Source organism: Mastomys coucha, unplaced genomic scaffold, assembly GCF_008632895.1.
Source record: "Mastomys coucha isolate ucsf_1 unplaced genomic scaffold, UCSF_Mcou_1 pScaffold18, whole genome shotgun sequence".
Lineage (NCBI taxonomy): Eukaryota > Metazoa > Chordata > Mammalia > Rodentia > Muridae > Mastomys > Mastomys coucha.
Genome location: NW_022196900.1, coordinates 30723340 through 30749236, shown reverse-complemented (window position 1 = coordinate 30749236; position 25897 = coordinate 30723340). Strand labels below are relative to the sequence as shown.

Here is a 25897-nt window from a genome sequence, read left to right as displayed (position 1 = left end):
GACCCAGCATTCCCTTAGCCATTGGGGAACTGGTGAATTTTCTGGGTTTTGGGAATGGTTGGTCATGGAAATACTAACTTTATGTGTAGAAATTCCTTCTCCATGTGAGATGTTTTTGTTGCTCTGAGAGGAAAAAAAGCTAAATTAAAAAGTCTATAAACAAAGGTCCTATCTAGCTCTGCCATTCTTATCTGTCCCCATCTTGATTTCTTTATCCCTAGAATGAGATGATAGTACTTATTCCCTAGGAATCTTAAGATTAAATAAAATAGTGGAATCTGAATATAGGTCTACATCAGCACTAAGTAAAGTTTTGTATTATTGCTGCTTAAGTCTTGCCTTGCAAGGATGGGTATGACAGTGAGTTTGATGACTGCATGGGCTTCATAGAAAGAAGACAGACCTTGTTTAAAAAAAAAAAAAACCTTGCCAATTAATTCCACCCTTTGCCACTCAGCCCAGGTAAGATGATATGAATGTCATATGCAGGTACAGCAGCCAACTAATGATGTGTGTCTCTATTCATTACTGAGCCGGTGTGTGAGGACCCCAGTGTAAAACTTTGATAGACTTAGGCCGAAGACTTCCCTCATAGCTTTTGAGATTTTGTACTTTCTAGCCATCCACCTGGAGGGACTGTCAGTATGCAAAGACTGCAGAGTGACTGACTCCACCTGTCTTCTGGAATAGAACAGGACATGGTTCATTAGCTCTCTTACCCTCACCATTCTGAAGAGTTCACTGTTAATGATGGAGTGACAAGGCCAGGGCAGCCTGCCTTGTGAAGTGGGCCATGCTCCCTGTTCCTTGGCTTTCACCTTGTGTGGATTCCTGGCCCTCTGCTGTCGTGAATCCGGGCCTGCCTCTAGAGGCACGATTTAAAATCTCTTCATCAAAATTTTTTGATTTCTGTAGCTCAATGTTAAATAATATTTGATAGCTGAGAAAATGTAAAAATGTGAAAGAGGAGCATTGAATATACTTAAGAATTGTTTTTGAAAGGCCCATGTGATTGTGAGTTCCAACTGATGGTAGTAGATGTGCTCATTCCCTAAAGGAGGTCTGGTTCTGTAGCTGAGGGCATAGTTGAATGATAGGTATAGAACCATCAGAATTGCGAAGATGGAGGAGGTCTAAAGGCGGCAGTGGAGAAGTGGCCAAAAGGGATTGTACAAGGTTTAGGTTTCCAAGGGGAACCAGTGTTTGGAGGTAGGATTTACAGTTTAGAGTTAATAGACACATGGGGGTTCTTCTAGACCCTAGAAGCGCTGGGATCTTCCTTGCGTTCCTGTCTCTACCTCTAAAAGCCAGGCTACCTCCTCTCCTACCCTAGCATCCATCATTTTCTCCAGTCACTTCAGCAGCTGCCTGGCTTGTGCTGCACGCCTGCAGTTCCTCTCATGACTGCTCTTGGCAGTCATTAAAAACTACAGTGGGTTTATTCAACCTAGCTGTGTGTCTGGGTTGCCCACGTCTTAGCTGTTTGTGCTTATCTTGCCTTGGCTTCTCTGTATTGGCCACACTGCCTGCCTTGGTTCTGAGAACAAGTAGCCTTTGTTTCAGGGCTCAGTCACATGCTGGTCCCACTTATATTTTTTTCTTCCTATTCTCCGAGACCTAGGTTAACCCTAGACCTCTTTGGTACCCAGCCTTGGCCTGCTGCTCCTGTTAGCTGAGTTTCTGGAACCTGTGTACCTAGCATTCACTGCAGCATAGCACTAAACTATTTTGCAGGTTCTTTCCTCTCTACCCCACTGGCCGATGACCCTGGTTCACTTATCACTGAACAGAAAGAAACAATCACATTTCATCCAACTGTCAACTGCAAACTCTTGTCTTTCCTATGGTACAGTAGAAGTGTCTCTGTGCTATCCAAGGACTTCCGACCCTCCAAACTCCCTATCTCTTCTGAATCATTAGTCCCCTTGCCCCTTTTTCTGACTTATTCTCATAAGCTTAAGACACTCCTGATATTTGAGAATAATTGCCCCCTTTCCCTTCTGATTTCACATCCACTTCAGCTACTGTTCATTTCTGTATTCCCATTCAAGGCAGGATTACTTAAAAGAATTGCTGATAGCCACAGCTTCCACCGTTTCCCATTCTCTAACCCATCATAGGAGCCTTCATAGCCTTTACCCCATTTATCAAGTCAGCAGCAATTTCTAAACTGAAATCCATTGGCCAACCTTTCAGCAGCAGCTGGCCTTTTCTCACTGGCTTCCTGTTCCTTTTCACCTCCTGCCTTCTCCTTCTCTGCCTTCTTTGTTCAAGGATGCTAGTGTCTACCAGAGCCATGTTCTCATCCCTTTTCTGTCTCTGTTCATCCACTCCTTCTTGCCTTTGGAATTTGCTTTATGGCTCTAATTTCTGCTTAATGATCCTATCAGCGAGGTCTGTGCTAGATACCTCATCTTGCAGACATGTCAGTGCTGTCCTAAGATCCACCTTGTACTAACCTGCTGCTTCTCTACTCTTTATCACATTAGGTTCACCCTGGTCCACTGTAGTACCTGCATTGCCTAATGTATGTCCCCCATTGCCTGACAGCTATAGCCCAAAGTGCAAGCTTCTCATTCCCCAAATCCCATAGTGAGTCTTCTCTGTGACCTCACAGATCATAGCCCTAATTTAGTCCCTCCTCCTCTCCAGTCTTCTGGGTTTAAGCTGCCACCATCTCTTGTTTAGACTCCTACAATTGTGCAGGTTCCTTATTTACCCTCCTATTCCCATGTCTGCCTCTCTGTAGTCTAGTTACTGTAGACTAGCCAGGCTCTCTTTAAAGCCAAGATCAGGTAACCTTTCTTCTATGTTAATACCTTCCAGTGGATTCCCACTGTCACATCAGATCAGAACTTCTTGACCCAGCCTCTGCCGTTTTTCTGTCTTCTTCATCCATGTCTTGTGCTGACTGGGCCTAAGCCATTCTGACCAAGCTTGTTCTTACCATGGGGCTTCCCCTAGCTAGTGTTCCTCTACTGTGATAGACTCACCCAAACATACAATCAACAGAGAGCCTCTGTAAAGAGGCCTTTTCTGACCACTTGATTTAAAGAGAATCCCATTTGTATGCTTTTTCTCTGGATTCTTTCTCTCTTTTCCTCTCATTCATAGCACTACTTTATATTGCATTGATTTGGTTCTCAGTGTATGCATGGCTATGTATCTGTCATCACCTTAATGGCATGTCTGTTCCTCTTTGGAAAGTACCCTGTCAGTGTTTGAATGAACGTCCAGATAGTCAAGCATTCCACAGTGCAGCCAAAGGTTAAGTTTGGGAGATCAGAAAGACTTCTTGGAGTCAGAAAGGCCCAGGTTTTAACCTTTGCTCTGCCACTTGCCTGACAGTTGGTTTCTGTTTGAGCTGTTTCTTCATTTGGTTTCATACTCTGTGAGGACGTTATATATTTATTTAGAGGACTTGATACGTGCCAATCGCTTAGTAAATGTCAGTGCCTTCTCTTATACCTTCTGCTTGGCACACATGCTCAGGAGGGATGTAAAAGCACCACTTGGGCTTCTGATAAGACCCTTGGCCCACCCCAGTCCACAGGTCTTGATCACAGAGACATCTTAATGTATCTGCTGGTCCCATTTTCAGCCAACCAACGCTTGAAATGTTTGACTTAATAGCCACCACTTTAACATATTGCAGTGGCCTCCTTTGCCACTGCTTACTATGCATTTGTAAAGTCTTTTAGGTTTTATTGTGTTTTGTTTGGTGGTGAATGATGATCTTCCTTTGGCTAGCTGATTAGCAAGTGTCATTATTTCTTACCTAAATTAAGAAAGGAAAAGAAAGAAATGAAAATTTAGTTCTGGTGCTTAGAATACCAGAAATATTTTTAAAGTCCAGGTTTAATGTAGTTTTAGGTGGTCTGTAGTCTAAATGATCTTCACACTAGAAGTGAGCGGTACACATGCATTTTGCTATTAATTTATACCATTTGAATTGAGCTAGCTTCCCTGATGTAGACCATGGGACTCTGGGCATGAGATGAGCCTTACTGCTGTCTGCAGAGCACACTGAGAAGATGAACATGGATGCTGTCATTTTCAGCGGTACCTAACATCAGAGGGAGGGAAGGCTGGAGGATGTCGGCCTCACAAGCTTTCTTGAAGTGAAGCAGTAAGGAGAAACTGAATGGAAAATAACACAGAGCGTCTCTGCTGTCGATTGTCTGGGACTGCATGACCTCCCCACTACCGTCTTCTAAGGCAGCAGAGCCTCTAGACCATCCCTTGCCTGGAGCACTTTCTCTTAGTTCTCTAGCTCTGTTTCACTTCTGCCTCACCGTTTTGCTTTCTTTCTTTCTTTTGTTGGTGATTTAAACTTTATTTGGGTGGCTAGACAATTGGCTCAGAAGTTAAGAGCACCTGCTGCTCTTAAGAGAAGACCCAGGTTTGGTTCCCAACACCCACATGACAGTTCAGAACTGCCTGCAGCTACAGTTCCACAGGATCTTACATGCTCTTCTGGCCTCTGCAAGGACTGCAGGCACTTGCTGCACAGACATAGAATAAAAATAAGCACTCACACACAAAAAAATAAAAATAAATAAATCCTAAACCCTTTTCTAAACACTTGAGTGAATTGCTTTCTATTCCCTTGTATATGAATTTTCTATTTTCTTAGGCTGTCATTTTTACGTACATTCATATGTATATGTGAGTGTGATGTGTGGTATGTGGTGCATGGATGTGTGCATGTGGAGGACAGATTAAGTCGCCAGGTGCTTTCCTTTGTTACTGTCTGCCTTACTGCTCTGAGACAAAGGCTTCTCACTGAACTGGAAGTTCTCCTGTTCAGTTAGTGTTCATGGCAATTCGCTCTCAGCATACATCTGTTTCTGCTCTCCGGTGCTTGAACTGCAGGCTCCTGCATCCATACCTGGTGATTTACATGGGTGCAGGAACAAGCTTTCATACCTACTAAGCCATTTTGCCTGCCCCACACCCCTCCTCTCTTAGGGTATAAATGCTGAAGTTGCCTTAGCTTGGCAACTTACTTGGCCTTTGCACAGTAGCTGCTCCTTTCTGCAGCGTGAGCGTAAGCAGGCCTGCCCTTTCCTAGCTTTGACATGAAAGTGTGAGACCCTTCCTGTGTCTCCTGCCTACTTGCCAGCTTTACTTTCTTCTTTATCACATAGTGACATGGCTCTTTATCTCAGTGTTGTGCCTAAACATTGTGTTCCCCTTGTTTCCCCCTTTGCGTTATGGATTAGGGACTTATGTACATGTACATGTACCCTTTTCTATCATCAGTTTGTATCCTTTCTGGAGCCTTGTGCCAGTATGGTGTCCAGCACCCAAAGGAGTCTTCCAGTATATGCCACATCAGCATTGTCCTGGGTGCTTTCCATAGTAGCTTTACTCCAAGTTCCTGAAAAGCAAAGCCAGAGACTCAGACATATGTATATAAGAGCAAGAAGCCAATGAAGATGCTGTGGTTAGTTTGGGCAGCTGGGCACTCTCTGGTGGGCAGTGTAGCCTGGGCTTCTTTCATCCTTCTCATGATGGAAGCTAGGACATTATACCACAACTCACAGCCCAAGAGATCTCAGCTGTCTCACCACTCCACTCTGTCTTGCTGGCTGGCTCAGCTTTGAAAGAGCCCAGGAAAGTAGAGAAGCACAGAATGCATGAAGTGGGACATGCTGTGTCTACAGGAACTGTCCACACAGCTGCAGGTACTATCAGAGATGGCCACATGGCAAGGGGCATTGAAAAGCATCTGCTGCCAGGATGCCCCCTCTCTTATTTCTCATTTCTCCTTTAGTTTTCATGTTCTGTGGAAGATTTACCTCCCTGTCGCATAGCGTTTGGAGCCACTGTATTTGTTTGCTTACTTATTCATTTATTTAGTTGAATTCATTTTACTTTTCGTGCTGGGGCGGAACTGAGAGCCTCGCACATGCTAAGCAAATGCTCTGTCTCTTGAGCAACACTCTCAACCCGTGAAGCCACTTTTTTTCCTTTGTTCCAGTTTGTTTGCTGTTATTGCTAAAAAGACCATGTCAAAAAGCAAGTTGGGAACGTTGGCTTATAGTTATAGTCATCAAAGAAAGCCAAGTCAGGAACTGAAGCAGAGACCATGGAGTCAGGCTGCTTTATTGGCTTGAGCAAACTGCCCTCTTAGCCACCAGAATGACCAACCCTGGGATGGCACTGACCATAGTGGGCTGGGTTACCCCATACTAGTCAGTCAAGAAAATGTCCCTCAGGTTTAACTACAGGCCAGTCTGAGGGAGCAATCAGAGATTCCCTCTTTGCAAATGATCCTAGGTTATGTTAATTTGACAAGCAAACAAACAAACAAAACCTACCACAGCTTTCAAAACAATGCACTTTTTGCTTTATCAGCATGCTTGTTAATGAAGCATCTTTTAATTAACATCTGTTTATTGAGTACTTGATACATAGCAAGATGGATCAGGTCACCCATGGACCAGGCAGGTTGGCACAATTCATTCAAAGACATACTTGTGTATTGAACATAGGAATGGAGCCAGTGTTGTGGAGTGGGGGACCCTATGATTGCCCTGGGCACCCTGAGGATCTCATTTGCTCCTTCCTACACCAATGCTGGCTCATATATCCATGTAGTCCACATAACTGACTGAGTATCAGTATGACATTATCCATGAACTCAACAGGCTGTTTGTGAGATTGTGTGAGGTTAAGTGTTTGTCATGATGCCTGGTGTATTTGGGAACCCACTATGTTTAATGCAAACAGGATTGGTGGCAGAAAACTTGGGAGGCCGGGTCAGCGACAAGGCTGCAGCAGGAGGCTGATTCTCCTACTGTCTTCCTTTGGAAAAACAGGTCAGATCTTCTGAAAGCACTCGGTGCCCTGCTTTTGGAACGAATATGCTTGGCAGAGCAGGGATGTCCTGGGGACCACCTTGATGGTAAAGCTGAGAAGGCACTTCAGCAAGTAGCTGTTCAGTTAAGAGATGAACTTGGCCATTCCTTCCCAGCCAACTCATTTTCCAAGTCACACAATGAACTCAAGTCGATGTGGGGAACCTGGCTAGTCAAGACAGGTGACGAAGCCCCGGTGGAGCTGAAGAGTGTCTCAGTGCAGACCATGGCCATAGAGGACACCCCCCATGGATTCAAACCTGAAAGGAAGAGAGATGCTTGGTCAGAGAAACCAAAAGAGTCCATTTTCAGCACTGAGCTTGAGTCAGAGGCGATGGATGAGTTGCCAGGGCTACAGGCTACTCACCTGTCGTTCTCCAGTGCCATCAACACGGTAAGCTTTTCTGTATGTTAGATATCTATTTACTGCATATGAACAAAAAGGATTTTAAAAATTAACTTGAATGTCATTGCATTTTCTGTTCTGTGAAGGCCAAATCCATCTAGAGATTTCCTCAACCTGTGTTGTCCCCAGCCTTCAACTCCATGCCTCCCCTCGTCTCTGCCCTTCTCTTCCTCCATTCCCACTTTCTGTTCTGACCCCAGCCCTATCTCATTTACCAGGACACTTTGGTGTTTTCACATGGAAAGCAAACATGGAGTTCTGTTTGCTCATCTGCTTACAGTTTTCTCTTTGGTTTTATGAACTGGGACATTTCTCCATGATCACTGCTTAAGATTCCACTGGACCAGAGTTTATACAGTTCTCTTGCACTGAAGGGCATTTCCTGTTTCAGGTTGCAGTAAAATTGTAACAACTGGATTTTAGAGGAGGATGAGAGCCTGGCTTTTGTTTAAGGTGGACCTTGTGTGGGAAAGACAGGATTCTGAGAGTTTTATTTCTGTTGGATGCCAGATTCTGAGTAACTCAGAATTCACTTGACTAAAGTAAGAGGCCTAGGCTGGGGAACCCACTGTGCCTGCCTGCAAAGCCATTCCTGTTCCCTGCCATACTGCTCTCCAGCCACAGTAGCCCAAAATGGAGAAGTCTGGTTTTGCTGAGTAAATGCCTGTGTACTGCTTCTCCCTCCGAGCTGCTCTGTAACCTGTAAGTACAGTCACACAGACTTAGACCTTTCTCCGTAGTGTCTGCTTGGACCTGTTTACCATCCTTTGGGGAAAAGAGTTGGGATTGAGAATCCCTCTAGCAGAGATGTGTTGTGGTGAGGAAGCGAAGAGGTCATGACTCTGATACCTTCACTGAAGGCTGTGGGATGCTTGTTTCTGATGGCTGTGTTATAGCAGAGAAATAACTGTACACACTGCTTCATGGCATCAGAATGGAGAATTAAGTTTATTTTCTGACCACTAAATTGCTGCTTTTGTGCCTTCCAAACAGAATTAGATATATCATTAGCAAAATTGCTTTTGATTGTTTTAAATTATACACCCAAACTGTAATTTCTAGAAAAGGGTTTTCTAAAGATATCAGTAGAGACTAAAACAAAAAAATATATATACCGCCATTAAATTAATGGTACTCAAAATGCAAATTTGTGCAATTTGGCTAGAATAGAACTGCTCTTCTGTGCCCCAGCTCCTTCAGTTTGTACCTGTGTATTAGGAAACCTGGGTAGGTTTATTATTTGTCTTTGTTTTTATGTTTGCTTTTTTCTATTGTGTGGGAAGATGCCATCATATGTTCAGGAAATTGGATAATTGAATAGACTTAATTTTTCTAAATATATTCATTTTATTTTTTAAATAAAAATTATCTTTGCTATGTTTTTAAAATGAGAGGGATTTTATTTATTCATTTATGTTTATCATCTGTCCTATGTATGAAGGATTTGCTGCATTCTTTCTATTATCTTATTTAATTTGTTCAACAAATATATGTAGGTATTATAATCATTGTATATAGGGAGAAACTCAGTGCCACAAGACTTACAGAAACAGAACTGTTCAGAATGACTGTTGGTGTGTATTGAGAGGATAGTTGCTTACATGGTTTCAGAGGAATGTAGACATTTGCTTCCTTGGTGGTTTTTGTAGTGGCAGAATTGGTAATCCAGTTCTTAAGATAGAACTCTGATATCCAGTTCAAAAGAACATCACTGCAAAGTAGGGGTAAGGCACAGACCAGATAGCCTGCTGGTTATGTGCTTATAGAGGTCTTTATTCTTTGCTTGCTTTAGGCTTGGCCTTAGTCCCTTGAATGGAGACTCCTGGGTTATATGGAGGCATAGTGAGGTAAGAATGTAAGTGCCTAAAGCAGCATAGATATATGGCAGGAGCCCAGAACATGTGAGTTCTATTCCTAAGAAAGGACTTCCAGTATGCATCATTAATATGATGGAAGGTGGGAACGCTCCAGTCCATACGGCAGCATTTTGTGTGGTGTTATTTCAGAACTTGTGTTAGGCTGACTGACGGCAGTCTTCCAGCTTCAAATAGGCTTTGGCATTTGTGCACTTCAGATCTCTTCTTTGCTGCCATATGACACACAGATTTGCATCCAAGAATAAAGATTGGTGGAGACCCAGGACCAAGAAATTGACGGTTACTTCCCAGGCCTCTGCGGAGGCATCCACCTCCCCCCAAGTGATTCCTCTCACTTCCTCAGACTGCCCTTGTCCTTGAACATATTTTTTCCTCTTCCTTGCAACTTCAGGATAGAAAGCATCTCGCTTTTCCTAAAAGCCTTGGTATCTGAAGAGCTGGTTTGACCCCTGAGCTTTTCTTGTTCTATGATAATGGAGTAGCTGTTTAACATCTTGGTTCTTTGAGAACAAGCATAATCTCTCTGAGGAATACTCATTCTCCTCAGTAGTCAAACGTGTGTCCTACCTGCCAAGTCCTAAGCAGCTACTAATCTACCTTCTAGTTCTGGACATTTTCTATAAATGGACTCTTACAACATCTGACTAGAATTTCCACTTCACGTAATGCTTTTAGAGTTCATTCATGTTGCAGCATGAAATAGTTCTTTCTTTTTATCACCATGTAGCATGCTAGGGCAGAGCTACTGTACATTTTATTTTGGATATTATGCATTATATTGCTAATGATATAGATGTTTATGTGGGCATTGTTTTTACTTCCCTTGGGTAAATACACAGGAGTAAAACTGATGGGCCACGTGGTAACTCTCTGTTTAGCCATTTTGAGGAACTTCAGACTTACTGCGTCTACCATTTACCTTCCTCCCAGCAGTGTATGAGGCTGTCAATTCCTCTGCCTCCCACCAATATATGGTCCCATCTCTGACTCTAGCTGCCCTAGTGGAGCTGAAGAGACATGGATGGGTTCTGATGAGATTTCAGTTGCATCTGTCTGAGGGATGGTGATGCTAAACAGCCTCCCATGTTCATGTTCTGTGCTTTCTCTACCAAAGACATGTGTATCTGGGTCTGTTACCTATTTTTTAATTGAACCATTGTATTTTATTATTATTGAATTGTAATACTTTATATATTCTAGGTTTGAATACCTCTCCTCATTTTTTAAGTATATTTAAAATTCATCCCCTGAAAGATAACTTCATCTGGATTTTAGAGTATCTACTATATACTGGATTAAAACCTATGATACAGTATGATAAATATATGCAGAGGCTCAAACCAGGGGCCTTACATTCAAGTGTGGAAGACAGTCAGTAAATGTGGATTTTCTCAGACATTATAGTGATCCTGGTGCCCTATGGGGAAAATGGCAGGGGACATTGAGTGTATAACAGGAAGCCTTGGGTTGGACTTAGAAGTCAAGGGCTTGTTCTCTGAAGGATGGCATGTTTGAACTATCTTGAAGAATGGCATAGTAGAGAAGTGGTGGAGGTGAGCAAGAGTGAGTGTTCTAGATAGACATATGGTAAAGCCCTAAGATTCAAAGAGCACGGCATTTTATGGAATATATAGAAGACTGGTATGACCAGAGAATAAACTAAAATTGGGACAGGCATTGACTGCTGTACTTGGTAGGCTATGGTGTGGACATTGACTTTTGGCTTACACTAGCCAGGAAACAAATGCAGTTTTTAGCAAAAAGGGATAATGAATATGCTTTTTGCTGCAGCATTCAGTGGATTAGAGAGACTCAGAGTAAATTCTACACAGCCTAGGAGGCTTCACAGGTGAAGGCTAGGTGCCTGCATTAGAGGTGCCCAAAGAAGATGAGGAGAGTTGGAAGAGCTGAGGACTTGTACTTACTGCAGCTTGCTGAGTAATCAGTTGGAGTGAGGAGAATAAGAGGATTTTCAAAAAGATTCTTGGCTTTCTGGAAGGCACAGTGAGAGATGGGTATAATAGCTAATGTAGTGGGAACCTGCTTGGTAGGATGTGGCATGATGGATTCAAGGGGTCAATGCCTGTCAAGTTTTCATCTAGGCGAGGCAACCTCAGAGGTTGAGAAATACACTCATAGCAACACTGTCAGTAGCCACTTAAGGAAGGGACAAGCAAGAATGTTAAGACAGATGGGTCCATACTATGAATGGAGGGAAATGAGGAAACATAAAAACAAAAGCAAAACCATTTCCTAGAAGATTGTGTTAAAGATGGAATGGCCATATTTAGAATGTTTGGATTATCCAATGAAACCATGGACCAAGGCTGTCCATGGAGTATCAAGGAAGACCCTTGACTGTCGGGTGTGTATGTGCTTCGGGGAGGAGGGGGATCTTCCAAAATCTATGCCCTTTCTTAGGGATAGATATAGATTCTATTATCAGACTAGAGGTGTGAGTGAATAGTTTGAAGCCTATTTTCAAAATACAAGTTTGTTGCCCATGAAACAAAAGAAAGTGTGTTTTAAGCATACTCAGTGCTATACATGTCTGTCTCCAGGATGCTGAGAGGACGGACTTGCTGGTCGAATTAAAAACACCTGAGTTATTGGAAAATTTGTATAATCTTCCTGCCTCCCAAGAGGTGGTAGCTCAGCTCCGAGGCCAGGTTCTAGAGCTGCAGAGGGAGCTGAAAGAGTTCAAAACCCGCAACAAGCAACTCCATGACAAGCTAATTCTGGCAGAGGCAGTGATGGAGGGGATGGAAGTGCCCAATTCTGCACTGGTGAATGGTAAGCATCAAGAAAATGTGTTCTCTGTGAGCTGGGTGAGCAGCCTACAGGGCTTCCTAAATGCTATTCCGAATGGCAGTAAGTTTGTATATAAATTCCATGAACTGCAGTGATTAATCTTAACTCCTGAAAAATGAGCAGTAGAAGAATATAAGAAGGGAAGAACATCAGTTGATTTCTTTTTATTCTGGAATCAGGTGGGTGCCTAGGGTAGTATTGTTTTGTTTTGGAACATTTTTTTAAACTTGTTCTTTCATATATTACGTCCCAAACACAGTTTCTCCTCCACCCTCCCCTTCCAGTCCTTTCCCATTCTTCCCGATGTTTATTTTCCTGTTTCTCTTTAGAAAAGAACAGACCTCCCATGGATACAGGTGCTTGGTTTGAATCTGGGCTTTGGGGGGTGGCTATCTCTCAGGCCTGTGAGAGTCTTAGCAGGTGACAATATGGTATGTAAGTGATGGTCCTATTTACAGAGTTCTCTGGCTAACCTGAGGCTGATCTCAAATGCTGCTGACTCTCACTATTCTATACAAGTAACTCGCTTCCCTACTCATGGCTCTCTGAGACCTGTGGAGAATCAAAGACCTAGACAAAACACCTCAGGTGGTGTCTCCTAGTCCAGGACAGAAGTATTTCAAGATTACAGACCACCAACCCTCTGAGAATCTAGAGAGTATGGAGAACTCTCATAGAACAGTTTAGGTCACCATGAAAAGTAGTATTTACATCTACCCTAAAGGTTCAGGAACCGACAAGTGTGCCTATGTTGATACTTGATATTGACTCCTACTGTAAGCAAATAATAGTCAATAATCAACCTTTATCCACAAAGGAAAGGTTAATTAAACCGTGTGTGCGGAGGTCTGTTTTAGGCTCTCCTGGTGATAGAGCACAAAAGAGATGAGGTCTGTTTCCAGTTTATGTACTTGAGTGTGTGTGAAGACAAGCTTTATAAGTATGAATACAATAGAGCAGGATAAAGGGCTTGGGGAATGAGGAGTCATGTGGGTTCACCAGTGCTCAGGAATGTTGGAATGCTCTGACAAGATGGAATTTGGTTGGCATCATGCTTATCCTTCTGGGAGAAGGGAGAAGGGGAAAGGCCCTGGTGTTGCTTTATACTTGAGGACTTGGGTCTGAAGAAGGGAGAACAGTTATGTGGCTGGTGTGCATGGCATGCGAGATAGGCAGAGATATGGAAGATGAGGTGAGTCAGCAGCAAACCAAGTGTGCTTCAAAAGACCATTGTAGGATGTCCATCTTCACAAGGTTAGGGACTGTTGGAGGCTTTTGAGCCTCAGAGGGACATGATCTGACTCAAGCTTTAAAGCAGGAATTGACAAAGTACTGTATTTGGGCCAAATCAAGCTTGCTGATTGCTTTTGTGATTTAAGCTTATTGATACCTAGCCCCATTCATTCACATATCATTTGTACTGTTTCATTATGAAGTGGCATTAAAGTTATGCTGGAGGCCCTAAGGTCTATAAATGCATTATTGCACTTTTTGAAGGAAGGGGAAAACTTGTGTTTAAGGGCTAACTTCCTTAGTACTCTACTGGAAGGATGTGGTTGCTTTGCAACAGGATAGGAAAGACTACTGGAGAGGCTGGCTTGGGAGACACTAGATTTCTGGTTAAGAGTTTGTTGGACATCTTAGTAGAGACTTTAGGTAGGCAGCTAGCGACAGGTGAGTTTGGTACCTAGGAGAGGCAAAGAAGCTTAAAAAGAAACTAGGGAACAGCCATGTATACCAATATTTGATATCGTGTAGCTCAGAGACTGGAGAGTTCCAGAGGTTAGAAGTTGAACTGTCGAGGAACAGCAGGTGAGGTGGGACACCAAGTACAGGTGGCATCTCCACATCTCAGAAGCTGAGTTAGAGCGATGGTCAGATATTGACGATAAGATTGAGGATATGCCTTGATGTTTACAGAGGCCTTTAGGAAGAAAGCTTTTGTGGTAGGGGCCTGACTGACAGTGAAGATGAGAGGGTGGAGACAGCATGGATAGACACCTGAGGAATTGCACTACTGAGATATATGACAAGGTAAGGGTCACTAGGTTCCATGTTACCAGTGAGTCTGTAGAGACCCAGTGAAGTGGGGATCGAGATAACTGAGGGAAGAACGGGTGATCAGTCAATCAGCAGGCAGGCTGCTGCAGGAGCAGCACCGTTGGGATATCTGGTACTCACATGGTAGCAAGGAGCACAGGTCCTTATAGACCCCCTAGGCTTAGGATACAGGGATGTGGGAATAATAGCCTCTACCTCAAAGGCTGCCAGAGACGCTGTTTCCTTGAGACAACCCAGGTTCTCTTAGAGCAAGAACTGAGATGAATGTTCAGAAAGCTTGGCAGTTTCTAGCTTACCAATGAAAGATTCACGTACTGAATATGAAATTGTGTCAGACTCGAGTAGATCAGGGGCTGGAGGTAATTCTCAGAGCCTTGGGTTTCCTGTGGCATTAAAATTAGAGTCCTTGTTAATTGTGGAATCCACACACATTAAATACATGATTTAATTGAATCTACCTACTGTCTTTGGAGGCAGTTCCAATAATTATTGTCTATCTTAAGTCCAGGCAGCAGTTGAAGAGACAGAGTGACTTGGTACTCATTGCCAGGGCTCCATATGAAGTAGCCTGACTGACTGCAAAACTTGTATTCGCTCTCCTTCCATGAGACCTAGCTCATAAGTCCTCTCATAAGGATTTTTTCATGCCCTGCAGCCAGAGGTGGCTTCACTTAAATTTTAGGTTGTCTCTTAGATTCACTTACTTGAGATTTCAGGGTCAGTCATCTTCTATAGAATCAGACTTACCTCCCTCCTTTCCCATTTCCCATTAACCCTTTCTTCCTTCCACCCATCTAGGCATTTAGTTATCCTGTCGGCATACATTATCTGACTACCTGCTGTGTCTCCAGCCAGCTCGGAGACTAGAAAGACAGACCACATATAGTTCTCTACCTTCTCAGAGCTCCCTGTCTTCTATACAGAGAGGGCAGATAATTAAATCAGTATTGGTGGGGTGTGACACATGAGAGGAAAGCACTATGACAGAGGTGACTCAGCCCAGCAGAGGGACTGGCATTTTTCTAGAACTTGCCATCTGCTCTGTACACTTGCTGAGACCCTGGAGTGCATCATCCAGGTATTGTTCTGGCCATCACCCAGGAGCCTCTGGGCCTCTCACATTTTGCAAAAGTGAGCATGGGTTGATGGAATTCATTTTCTCACTCAGTTTTTTGAGAACTTGGACTTAAACCATTTTAGACAAGCTGTACTATATTTATGCTTTTATGTCCTGTTATGGCAGCTCGATAGATTAATTTTATCTTATAAATTGCATTTTGCCTCCCTAGTGTTTTTATTCTCCCGGTTGTATCTTTGTGTTCTTCTCAGTTGCTTGGCTAAATTTCAATCTACAGTTTTATTTTTCTTTCTCTTTGCCAGTGCCTGCAGCCAAGGCTGTTGTGAGAACAGCCTTCCAGGACAACCCAAGTGAGCAAGAAGGACCTGAAACCACACATTCTGCTGGGAGAGACAAGGACATGGACAGTGACCAATATACAAGCTTTGAGATCGGTTAGAATTCCACCACCTATTACTGAGTACTAGACATTGTTCACGACTGTTTTTTTTTTTTTTCCAATGTCCTTGCTAGGCCCTAAAAGGCCCTCTTGTGGGCCTTTATTATCATTCCCATATAACATGTAGGACTGGTGAAGTTCATTTGAAAATGACTGACTTAGGGTCATACAGCTGGTAAGGAGCCAGAAAAGTCAGGGAACAGCATAATGCCTTTGGGATTTAATGGTCTATCATCGGACTCTTCTTCAAGGTAGAGGGTGAGCTCAGGTATAACAGTCATAGTATAACACAGTCATCTCTCAGAGCATCTCACACATTATAGATATGGGATTGTGGCAGGCCACAGGAGCCAGCTTAGTGTTAGCTGTTGTTGAATTTGTCTCTGTCCATCTAGGAGGATTAGATCAGAGAAAAGCCTGCTGCTGAGACCAAGGCTGTGAGCTTTCTCAATAGGTCAGTGGGGATGATAGAGAGATGTGCGAGGGCTCCAGCAAGTTGTATCACCCCCCTTTAATTAGGAAGTATTAAAAGCACACAGATATACACAAAGGACAGTACAGTGACTTTCCACATTCCTGTTTATCCAAGATGAGCTAATGCTTACTCTCTTTTCCTTAGATGTTTTATCTTTTCATTAAAAAACAGAATCACTCCTGGTTTGGATTGAATTCTCTTTGCAAGCCATTGTGTTCATTGGCAATTCTAAATCTGTGACAAGATGGCCAGGGAATAAGCAGCCTCTGGAAAGAGACTGAGCTGTGGCCAAGACCTCTGCTGTGCACTCTCCTCCGCCTGCAAGATTGCACGGCCTTGTGCTTCTTTGGGGTGTCTGGGCTTTCAGACGACAGCTCCTGTACCAGGCAACAAAGTACTGTTTAGCTCAATGTGGGTTATGGCTTCCATGTAAATGCCTCTCACAGGTTCATGTGTTTGAACACGCGGTCCCTAGTGGTGGTGCTGTTTTTAGAGGCTGTGGAACCTGGTCCTTGTTCATGGCTAGTGAATAGTGGAGGTCTCTGGATGGTCCCTTCCTCTCTCAGTAACCACTTGTCACTGAGCTATATTTATCTTTCTGAGTATGCATCCAATGCAATAGACATGTGGCTGCTTCTGCTTGAATTCCCCTTCCTCTTGCCTGGCTGAAGCTTCATTCTGAGGTCTCCACCGTCAATGTACCTTTTGTGGGCATACTTTTTGAGTATCCTAGGACTTGAGTACTGGAGTTGAGTTAGTTTGTTCAGTGACTGCCTGGCTTAGGGCTGCATACCATAGGTAACACCTTACCTTTGGCTCCTTTTCCAAGAACACGTGGGTAGATGCTTGGGGAGTGAATGGAGGCCATGGGTTGCACAGGTCCTATTGGCCTTACTCTTGAGGCTTCAGAGATGTTTCTACTCATGCTTTTGACACAGGGGACCCCAATCATAGGAGTGGTTTGGCAGAAAGCATCATTTGCAGTGTTTCTGTTTTATACTTTGGGTAGATCCTTCAGCTCTTAAAGCCTTCAGTAACACAGACAACTCAGGTGCTAGGCACATCAGCTGCTTTTGGTACATGCATAATCTTAAGTCCAAGGCCTGCCAGTCTGCAAGTTCAGACATGTACATATATATATATTCCTTTCCCACAACATTCATACAGTTTTAACCAAACGGTGGAAGTAGCTTCTTCAGACCTTCATTTTGGGCTGCTGAGCAGAGAATAGCAAAATCACATAGCTTTCCTGATGCAGGCCATAAGACTTGCTACATGTTGGCCTTGGAGCTAAGGAATTCGAGGCTGTGGAACCTGGTCCTTGTTCATGGCTAGTGAACGGCACTTCACCTGAGTTGTCTGTGTTACTGAAGGCTTTAAAAGGGCCTAATCCCAATGGCCGGACAGTGGTGGCACATGCCTTTAATCCCAGCACTTGGGAGGCAGAGGCAAGCAGATTTCTGAGTTCAAGACCAGCCTGGTCTACAGAGTGAGTTTCAGGATAGCCAAGGCTACACAGAGAAACCTTGTTTTGGAAAAACACAAACAAACAAAAAAAAAAGAAGGCCTAATCCCTGCCTGAATCACAAGCTCTTGTAGATGGCGGACGTTTGAGGGTACTTATTTTTAAGAGAGGTTGTGGTGTTGGTGTTAGTGTTAGGTTTGTAGTTGTTTTCCTTTTACTGAAAATGGATTTTTTTCTCTCTCTCACATAATGTTATCCTGATTATGGTCTCCCCTGGCTTTGTTCCACCAAGTTCCTCCTCACTTCCCCACCTATCAAGATCTACTTTGTGTTTCTGATTTGAAAATAAACAGGCTTCTAATGGATAATAATACAATATAACAAAATAATGTATAATAAGATGAAACAAAAACTATCACATTGGAATTGAACAAGACAAACCAATGGAAGGAAAATATCCCAAGAGAAGGCACAAGAATCAGAGACCACTGATTTTGCACCTTCACTGCAAATCTAATAGCAATACTAAACTGGAAGCCATAATATATATGGGAAGGACCTGGGTCCAACCTATGCAGTCCTGTGACTACTGCATCAGTCTCTATGAGTTCATGAGAACTTTAATTATGTTGATTTAGAGGACCTTAGTTTCATGGTATCCTTCATCCCTTTTGGCTCTTAAGATTCTTTCCTTCTCCTTGTCTGGAGATTTCCATGAACTCTGAGGGGAAGAATTTGATGGAGACATCTCATTTAAAGCTGTGTTTTCCAAGGTCTTTCATTCTCTGCATTGTGTCTGGCGATGATTCTCTGTATTTCTCATCTGCTGCAGGATGATATTTCTCTGATGATGCCTAAGCAAGGCACTGATCTGAGTATAGCAAAATGTCATTAGGAGTCCTTTTACTGCTTTTTTTTTTAAAAAAAAGAATAATAGTATTTGTTTTTACCCTATGTCCCTGGGCTATGTAGTCTCTGGTTCTTGGTCACTTTAGCTGTGTCAGGTATAGATTCCATCTCACGGAGTAACCCTTAAGTCAAATCAGATATTGATTGGATATTCCCAAAATTTTTGTGTCATGATTACCCTAGCAATTCTTGCAGGCAGAATACCATTGCAGAGTAAAGGTTTATGGGCTGACTTGGTGTTTACATTTCACTTTCTGTAGTTATGCTTGTTGGTTTGTTCGGAGCATGTAGAGTACCCTCCTGTACCAAAGATACTAGAGCCTAGGACATAGGGGTGAAGACTGTTCATACCAGCTTGACTTCTCCATGCTCAACAAGTTATATAGGTGTTTTCCTCAGTAATGGGGCCTTGCTGACAGTTTGTGAGAGCAACAGACTGGGTTGTTTGGAGATTCCTATGAGACCTCTTTGACCAGCAATTCAATTAAATATAATCCATTCCCAGTACTGAAGGCTTCATTTGGTGACAAGAGATGAATAATTGGGACTCTGTCTTTCCCATTGTTTGACATTTCATTAGATCACCTTCGTAAATGTATATTTTAGGAAGCTTCCACTTGTACCATGCTTTCATACTACCTTGAGGGTAATTCTAAAAGGTGATGTATAGGAATGTTATGCTTGCTGGTTTGTTAGGAGGAGAGTTTAAAGTGGAGGTGTGAGCATACACACTCCCCCTGACACTCTCAGTACTGTATATCCAAATATTAGGGCCAATCACAATTGGTCTCAAAGTGACATTTATGTAGGAGTTGCCTCTTTCTTTGCTTTATGATTCCTTAACAAAACATATCAAAATTATCCTTAGGTTTTTGAGGGAAGAAAGATTTCTTTCTCTTGATATCAAAGGCAAGCTTGGTGTGAGACTTCCATGTTCGCAAGGCTGTTCAATCTTTAGATGCTGCAGCATGACATTGTGTTCTATAGATGTGGTAGGCTGCATCCGTAGCTCCTGGGACACATGTAACTTATGGGGCTTAGGTTGGTATATATTTCCTCATCTTGGAGGAAGATTCCCTAGAAGAAAACTTTGCTGAGTGATCAATTGATTGTTGTTTCTGCTTCTTCCCCTCTTTGAGCCATAGTAGTCATCACGTGCATTTCCTATCTCCCATCTTGTGCCAGATACTAGAGAAACAGATGAACACCATGGCTTCTTCCTGATGACATATTGTGCATTGTAGAAATGCTGTATTGGGAATGTTTCTATTAAGGCATGTACCCACTGTTGTCCAGAAATCAAATGATGATGTTGACACTGTTAACAGAGATAAGAGTAACCTTCAGACCGTGAGGAAAAAATTGTAGAACCTGTGGCTCCAGAGACTGTCTTTCTGAAAGCCATCCTAGATCATCTAGTCTGGCTCATATTGTTGCCTTTAAAGCCTTTTCCTGAGCCAGCCTTTGCTTTGATGCCTTCCATGATGATATCTTCTTCCATCATTGACAAATGGATTCTAGAGAAGCAAGGAGCATTCCTGTTCTCTGGGTTCATTTACTGCTGAGTATATTATTCATGTTACTTTTTTCCTGATATTGTTCAATATAATCTCAACAAACACATACTGCTGTTTCTTTTCCTAACTGGTGTTCTTGCTACTTTGCAAGTAAAATTCTGGAGGCTCAGAGCAGCCCATTAATTTGCTCAAGTAAGATTATTTAAATCAAAGTGGCAGAGCAGGTGTTGGAGACCAGGTCTTTTGATTTTAAAGAAGAGATTTTTCAGGCCTAGAAAGATGTCTCAGTGGATAAGAACATCTTCTTATGAAGGATCTATGTCAGAACCTGAGTCCTGAGCTCACAACTGCCTGTGATTCCAGTTCAGCCACCTTCTCCTGACCTGCATGAGCATCTAAATGCATATGATGTATAGACAAAGGGGCATATAATTGTACACAGAAAAGTGCACAGTCCAAAGGTGAGCTCACAGAAGAAGGAAAATTAGGCCTGAGTAGAGGAGGACAAATTCAGGACACAGTACATGCAAAAGCATGGAACTGTGAAACAGCTTGATGTGGGGAGAAGGGTCTGGTGACTTTGTGGGGACATGCCATGGATGGTGTGTGGGGCTGGGTGGCTTCCAACATAAGAAAGAGGATGAATTGAGTGTTAAAATAATATGCTAGTCAGCTTTCTAGAGCATGACAAAAATTTCTAAGACAATCAACTTGAAAGAACAGAATTTTTGCTCATGGGTCCAGTCCATGACTGCCTGGACTTGTCTTTCTGAACCTTTGGTGAGGGACAATGTCATGGTGGAGACATGTGATAAAGTATAGCTGTTCACCTCGTACTGTTTAGGAACCATGTAGGAACCAGGGTTTGGGGGATAATGTCTTAACCTCTTTAGTGATGATTTTTTTTTCTACAAGGCCCCACCTCCTAAACACAGCACAATCTTCTAGTGCTGCTGTAAACAAAAAAAAAATACACAGGCTTTGGGGACATTTAAGATCCAGAATTCAACTGTGGGAAACTCTAGAGTTCAGAAGTTGATTGCAGCAAAGGAGACACTGACAAAGATGACTTTGATTTTCAGATTCTGAAATCTGTCCACCTGATGATCTTCCCTTATCACCAGCATGCAAAGAGAACCTTGAAGACTTCCTAGGCCCATCCTCCGTAGCTACTTACCTGGATTCCAAGAGTCAGCTCTCTGTTAAAGTCAGCGTGATTGGAACTGACCAGTCTGAGAATATCAATATCCCCGATGACACAGAAGACTTAAAACAGAAAATACACGACCTGCAAACCGAGCTGGAAGGCTACCGGAACATCATTGTCCAGCTACAGAAGCACTCTCAGTGCAGTGAGGCTGTTATCACAGTTTTGTGTGGGACAGAAGGGGCCCAAGATGGCTTGAACAAGCCTAAGGGCCGCATCGATGAAGAAGAGATGACATTTTCAAGTTTGCATCAAGTACGATATGTGAAGCACATGAAAATCCTCCATCCACTAACCCCGGAAATGATTGATGGCAAGATGCTGGAGAGCCTCAAGCAGCAGCTGGTGGAACAGGAGCAGGAGTTACAGAAGGAGCAGGATTTGAACTTGGAACTTTTCAGTGAAATCCATAACCTGCAAAACAAGTTCCGGGACCTCTCGCCATCAAGGTACATCCTGTTCCTGCTTCAGCCTCATCTGCAGGTTTCCCAGGTTGTTGCTAGGTAGGAGGCCAGAAGCTGTTGAGGGAATGCTACTCCATGGGTGCATTGAGTGTACCCTAGGGAAAGCTTCACCTGGGCATCAGGCAGCCAGGATGAGATTGAAAAGCTAGACCACACAGCATCGCTCTGTGCATGTGCACGTGCACGTTAGGAGCTGGGCAGCTTCTGAGATTGGCAGGGCAGGTGTTGCCCTCCTCAGGCTGAGGACTCAGTGTAAAAGCGCCACAGCAATCAGTCGGTGGATTGCAGTGTGTTTACTGAGCTGCCTGCTGTGTTTATTTTTGAACTCTGTTATTGGCTTTTGCCATGTTGTGGAAATAAAATGGATGTCCTAAGCAGGTTGGGAGGAATATAAATGTTTTCCATATCTTTACCCTTTAAGGTCATCTTAGAGAAATAAGCCTGTATTGAAAGCAAGAAATTCTTGGGTCATGAAGATAATGCTTTATAGTTATAAATATGTACATTGGCTTCGTGAGATATGGCAAAAAATGGGATAGTCTGTAAATTTGACCTTCATTCCTTACTAATTTGAGAAAAGCACTGTTCTGAATTGTCAAGAGCTAGAGTGATTTTTTTTCAAGGCTATCCAAGCAACAAGACTGAGGGAAACTTATTTATTTATTGATGGGCTGTTGTATCAGCCCCAAGGCTCGGACGTGTGTGTTTTATTTTGTTTTGAGATGGAATTTCACCACATATTTCAAGCTGCCCTCAAACTCATAATCTTCCTGCCTCTGCCTCCTGAGTGCTGGGATTGCAAGTGTGTACCACCCCCCTGGGAAGGAACTTAACTATTTAACTCCAGACACACTGAGCAGGAGGCATTCTCAACTTGTTTCAGTTAGCAGAGAAACTGAGACTCCTAGAGATTTCTGTGACTTGCCCATGGTCAGAGCCACTGCCAGGGTTCAAGCCCATACTGCCCACTCTTAGTCTTCCTTGGAACTGGCCCCCACCTTTAAGATGGCTCCAAACATCTTGTTCTTGTAGGTTGTTGGCATTAACAGTGGTCATGGTGAACAGAAGTGCCTGTCAGGCCACTCTAGGTCCAGCTTGCAGTGTCTGCGTTTTCTCTGTTTTGAGGAAGCTGCAGGCTTGCTCTTAACAACTCCTGGGCCTGCGTAGGGAAGGGTGGCACCTGGTGGTGAGGGGGCGGTATTGTATGACAAATCTTCACAATATGTGTGTTTGAAAAGCAAAGCTTTACCTCTAAATACCTTTGAGAAAGATTTCTTTTTCTGCATGAATCCGTTTGTTAGAAGCCTGGAGGAACCAGGTGACCTAAGATAACTTGTTCCCATGACCAGTGGATGGGACCTAGTCACTCAGTAAGGTCGTAGCCAGAAGTCCAACTCTTTCAGTTAGAAGCAGGCAGTCCTATCTTTTTACCCTTGCCATGTACATATTTGTATTTGGTGAGAATTTTCCGTGGGTCCCTGACCCTTGGGGCATTTGTTTCTACAATTCAGAATAGTGTCTTTGAAGAGTGTATGGAAACTAATTGTTCTCCCGAGTCCTTGCCAATCTATGCTTTAATTGGGGGCTTTCTAAGGTTAAAAATATTGCAGAAGAATCTCTGTTCAAGCATTTGTTGGCTGTTTGAACTCAAAGAAGGAGTGACCTTGTACAGTTTCAATTTTTCTAAAGTATATATGCTTGTACAGCTGCAGGCTTTCAGAAAGTATGCTCTGTCATTTTTCCAATTAGTGTTAAGGTCACAAAAATTCAATTCTAAAATGACACACACATTTTCCTTCCCTCTTTTATCAGATACGATTCATTGGTTCAGTCCCAAGCGAGGGAGCTCTCCCTTCAGCGGCAGCAAATTAAGGATAGCCATGACATCTGTGTCATTTACCGTCAACACATGAGCACCATGATCAAGGCGTTTGAAGAGCTTCTGCAGGCCAGTGATGTGGACAGTTGTGTGGCCGAGGGCTTCCGGGAGCAGCTGACACAGTGTGCTGGACTGCTAGAGCAACTGGAGAAGCTGTTTCTCCATGGTAAGAAAGTAGAGGTGCTTACTGTGCCTCTCTGTTACTTCTTTGGTGGGCATTGGCAGATTTGACGCCTTGGCTTTGCTGTACACACTGACCTGGCTGTTCTGCCATTCAGTCCAAATAGCCGCCGCCTTCACAGTCCTTGCACTTCGCTCCTCTTGTTCCTCCTTGTTTTCTCAGCCATCCTCTTGGGTAAGTACTCCTAGACAATCTCTGTAAGACAGCAGTAGTCCTGTCACCGGCATCACTGTCCCCTCTCCTTGGTTCTCATAGTGAGTGAGTGAGTCCAGTTTTATGGTGTGTAGAGTAGTCTGAGAGGAAGTACCTTATCTGTGGTCATGTTGAGAACGCATGGCCATGCTGGGGTTTTACAACTGATCTCTTAGCATAAGTCTGTTCCCTCTAGATCTATTTGTATTCTTGATAGTGTAGACATTACTTGGTTGAACCATCACAGTGCCCTTGGAATTGGACTCAGTGTCATAGTCACTACTCTATTCCTTTGAAGAGACACCATGACCAAGGCAGCTCTAATGAAAAAGAATTTGTATTTATTTGGAGTTTGCTTGCAATTTCAGAGGTTTTGTCCATTGTCATCATGGTGGGGAACATGGCAGAATGCAGACTGTAGTTGAGAGCTACATCATCATTTATAGGGGATGGGGAATATAACACTGGCCTTGCATGGGCTCTTGAAACCTCAAAGCCCACTCCCAGTGACACATTTCCTCCTGCATATCCATACCTCTTAATCCTTATAATGCTCTCAAATAGTGCCACTTCCTGGTGACTAAGTATTCAAATATTTGATCCTCTGGGGGCCATTCTGATTCAACCCACCACACTCGGTTTTTGTTAGGCTTTGGCTTTATGAGTGGCATGTGGTTATCATGACCAAGTACTTCTGGTCAGATGCGTTAATGGGAAATTGAGGCTAAACCCTCAGAACTGTGTGATTTACATGTTAGAAACCTGGCCTTAACTAAGGAAGTAAGTTTTCCAGAGACATAGGGCACTTGGTAATGCCAGGTTTAACTGTTCTTCTGCCTCCATTCACAGAGAACCAATAGTTCACCATGGTCCCTGTATGTACAGTTTAGTTCCAGGATAAACACAGGGTAGTTCACCCATCTGGTAGCCATTAGTGATTTTCCTAAAGACCTGTCAGACTGGCCTCCTGGCATTTGCTCCTTAAGAGCTTTGAGGATCAGGGTATAGAATTGCTAGCCTATTTGCAGCTTTAGAAATGGTGTTCTCTCTGGCTCATGTGTTCTAAATAAGCTCACTTCCACTTACTGGTGCAGAAGTAACTGGGTGTCAGACAGATAAAACTGGATTGACCAGCCCATAATGTTTTGTTGTGTTTTCTTTCTATGGCCCTGGTCCTGGTCCTGGTCTTGGCCAGGGAGGTGAGGGGAGAGCGCCTCTGGTACCAGCTGCTCTTCCTCTTTAGCTGGCTACTCAATGACTTCTCTCTCAGCCAGAGTCTGACAAACATTCCACTTGTTGTTTCCTCTGGAGGTAGGAACATTTCAGAGCTAGCAGATGGCACAAGTATAGAACCTCATTTTCTTCGAGGTATAAAGGCCACAGGAATCTCACTACAGCTTCCTCCCTATGTAGGGAATAAAAAGAGGCACAGAGACTGATATTTCTGGGATGCCATGTAAAGGGTCTGACTCTTGCTTTATGAACTGGGTTTACAATAAAGTAATTTGTATGTAAGGTAGTTGTGTGGCACAGGTTGTCAAACTTTTAAATATAGACCTTAAAAAAAAATAACACCAAGCATGTTTTCTGTGGAATGATAGATAAGCAGACACTACTCTGAGTGTATCATTTGTGTAGCCATGCATGGGCAGCCTCGAGTTTCTGTGCCTGGACCCTTTTGGAACGTGTTTTTTATAGCACCAGGACTCCTTGCAGCCTTTCCCTTTGCTCAGTGATTGATATCACACATTAAGCTTTAGTGGCTGCCGAACATTTTCTATAGAAATGTCCCTTGCCTTATTTGATGATTCCCAGGGGATGGACGCTTAGGTTGTGTCCATTTGGGGGCTGTTATAAAGAACACTGACTTGGAATCTCAGTGCGTTCTTGCTATTTCTGTCACAGCATTTGGTTGGCAGAACCTAAGAAGCAGAGTAGGTCGTAATATGCTTTCTTGACACTTGCTAAGGGCACAGCTGGAAACTTAGGGTCCCATGAGGGCTCTGGAATTTGAAGAGATGCTATGGAATGTGCAATTTTCTGGAGTGAAGGTCTGTAGCTTTCAGATCT

At 43.2% G+C, this 25897-nt stretch overlaps 1 protein-coding gene across 3 annotated transcripts in view; it reads left to right on the top strand.

Moving 5' to 3' along the window:
• Positions 1-25897, top strand: part of Cdk5rap2 (CDK5 regulatory subunit associated protein 2) — a 184738-nt gene that overhangs the window by 119972 nt on the left and 38869 nt on the right. For all 3 annotated transcript variants that reach the window (XM_031377671.1, XM_031377670.1, XM_031377669.1), the window contains 5 exons: positions 6828-7260; positions 11711-11942; positions 15402-15533; positions 20987-21560; positions 23388-23620. In XM_031377671.1, the coding sequence (XP_031233531.1) occupies positions 6828-7260; positions 11711-11942; positions 15402-15533; positions 20987-21560; positions 23388-23620 (1604 nt within the window). The remainder of the gene's footprint in view (positions 1-6827; positions 7261-11710; positions 11943-15401; positions 15534-20986; positions 21561-23387; positions 23621-25897) is intronic.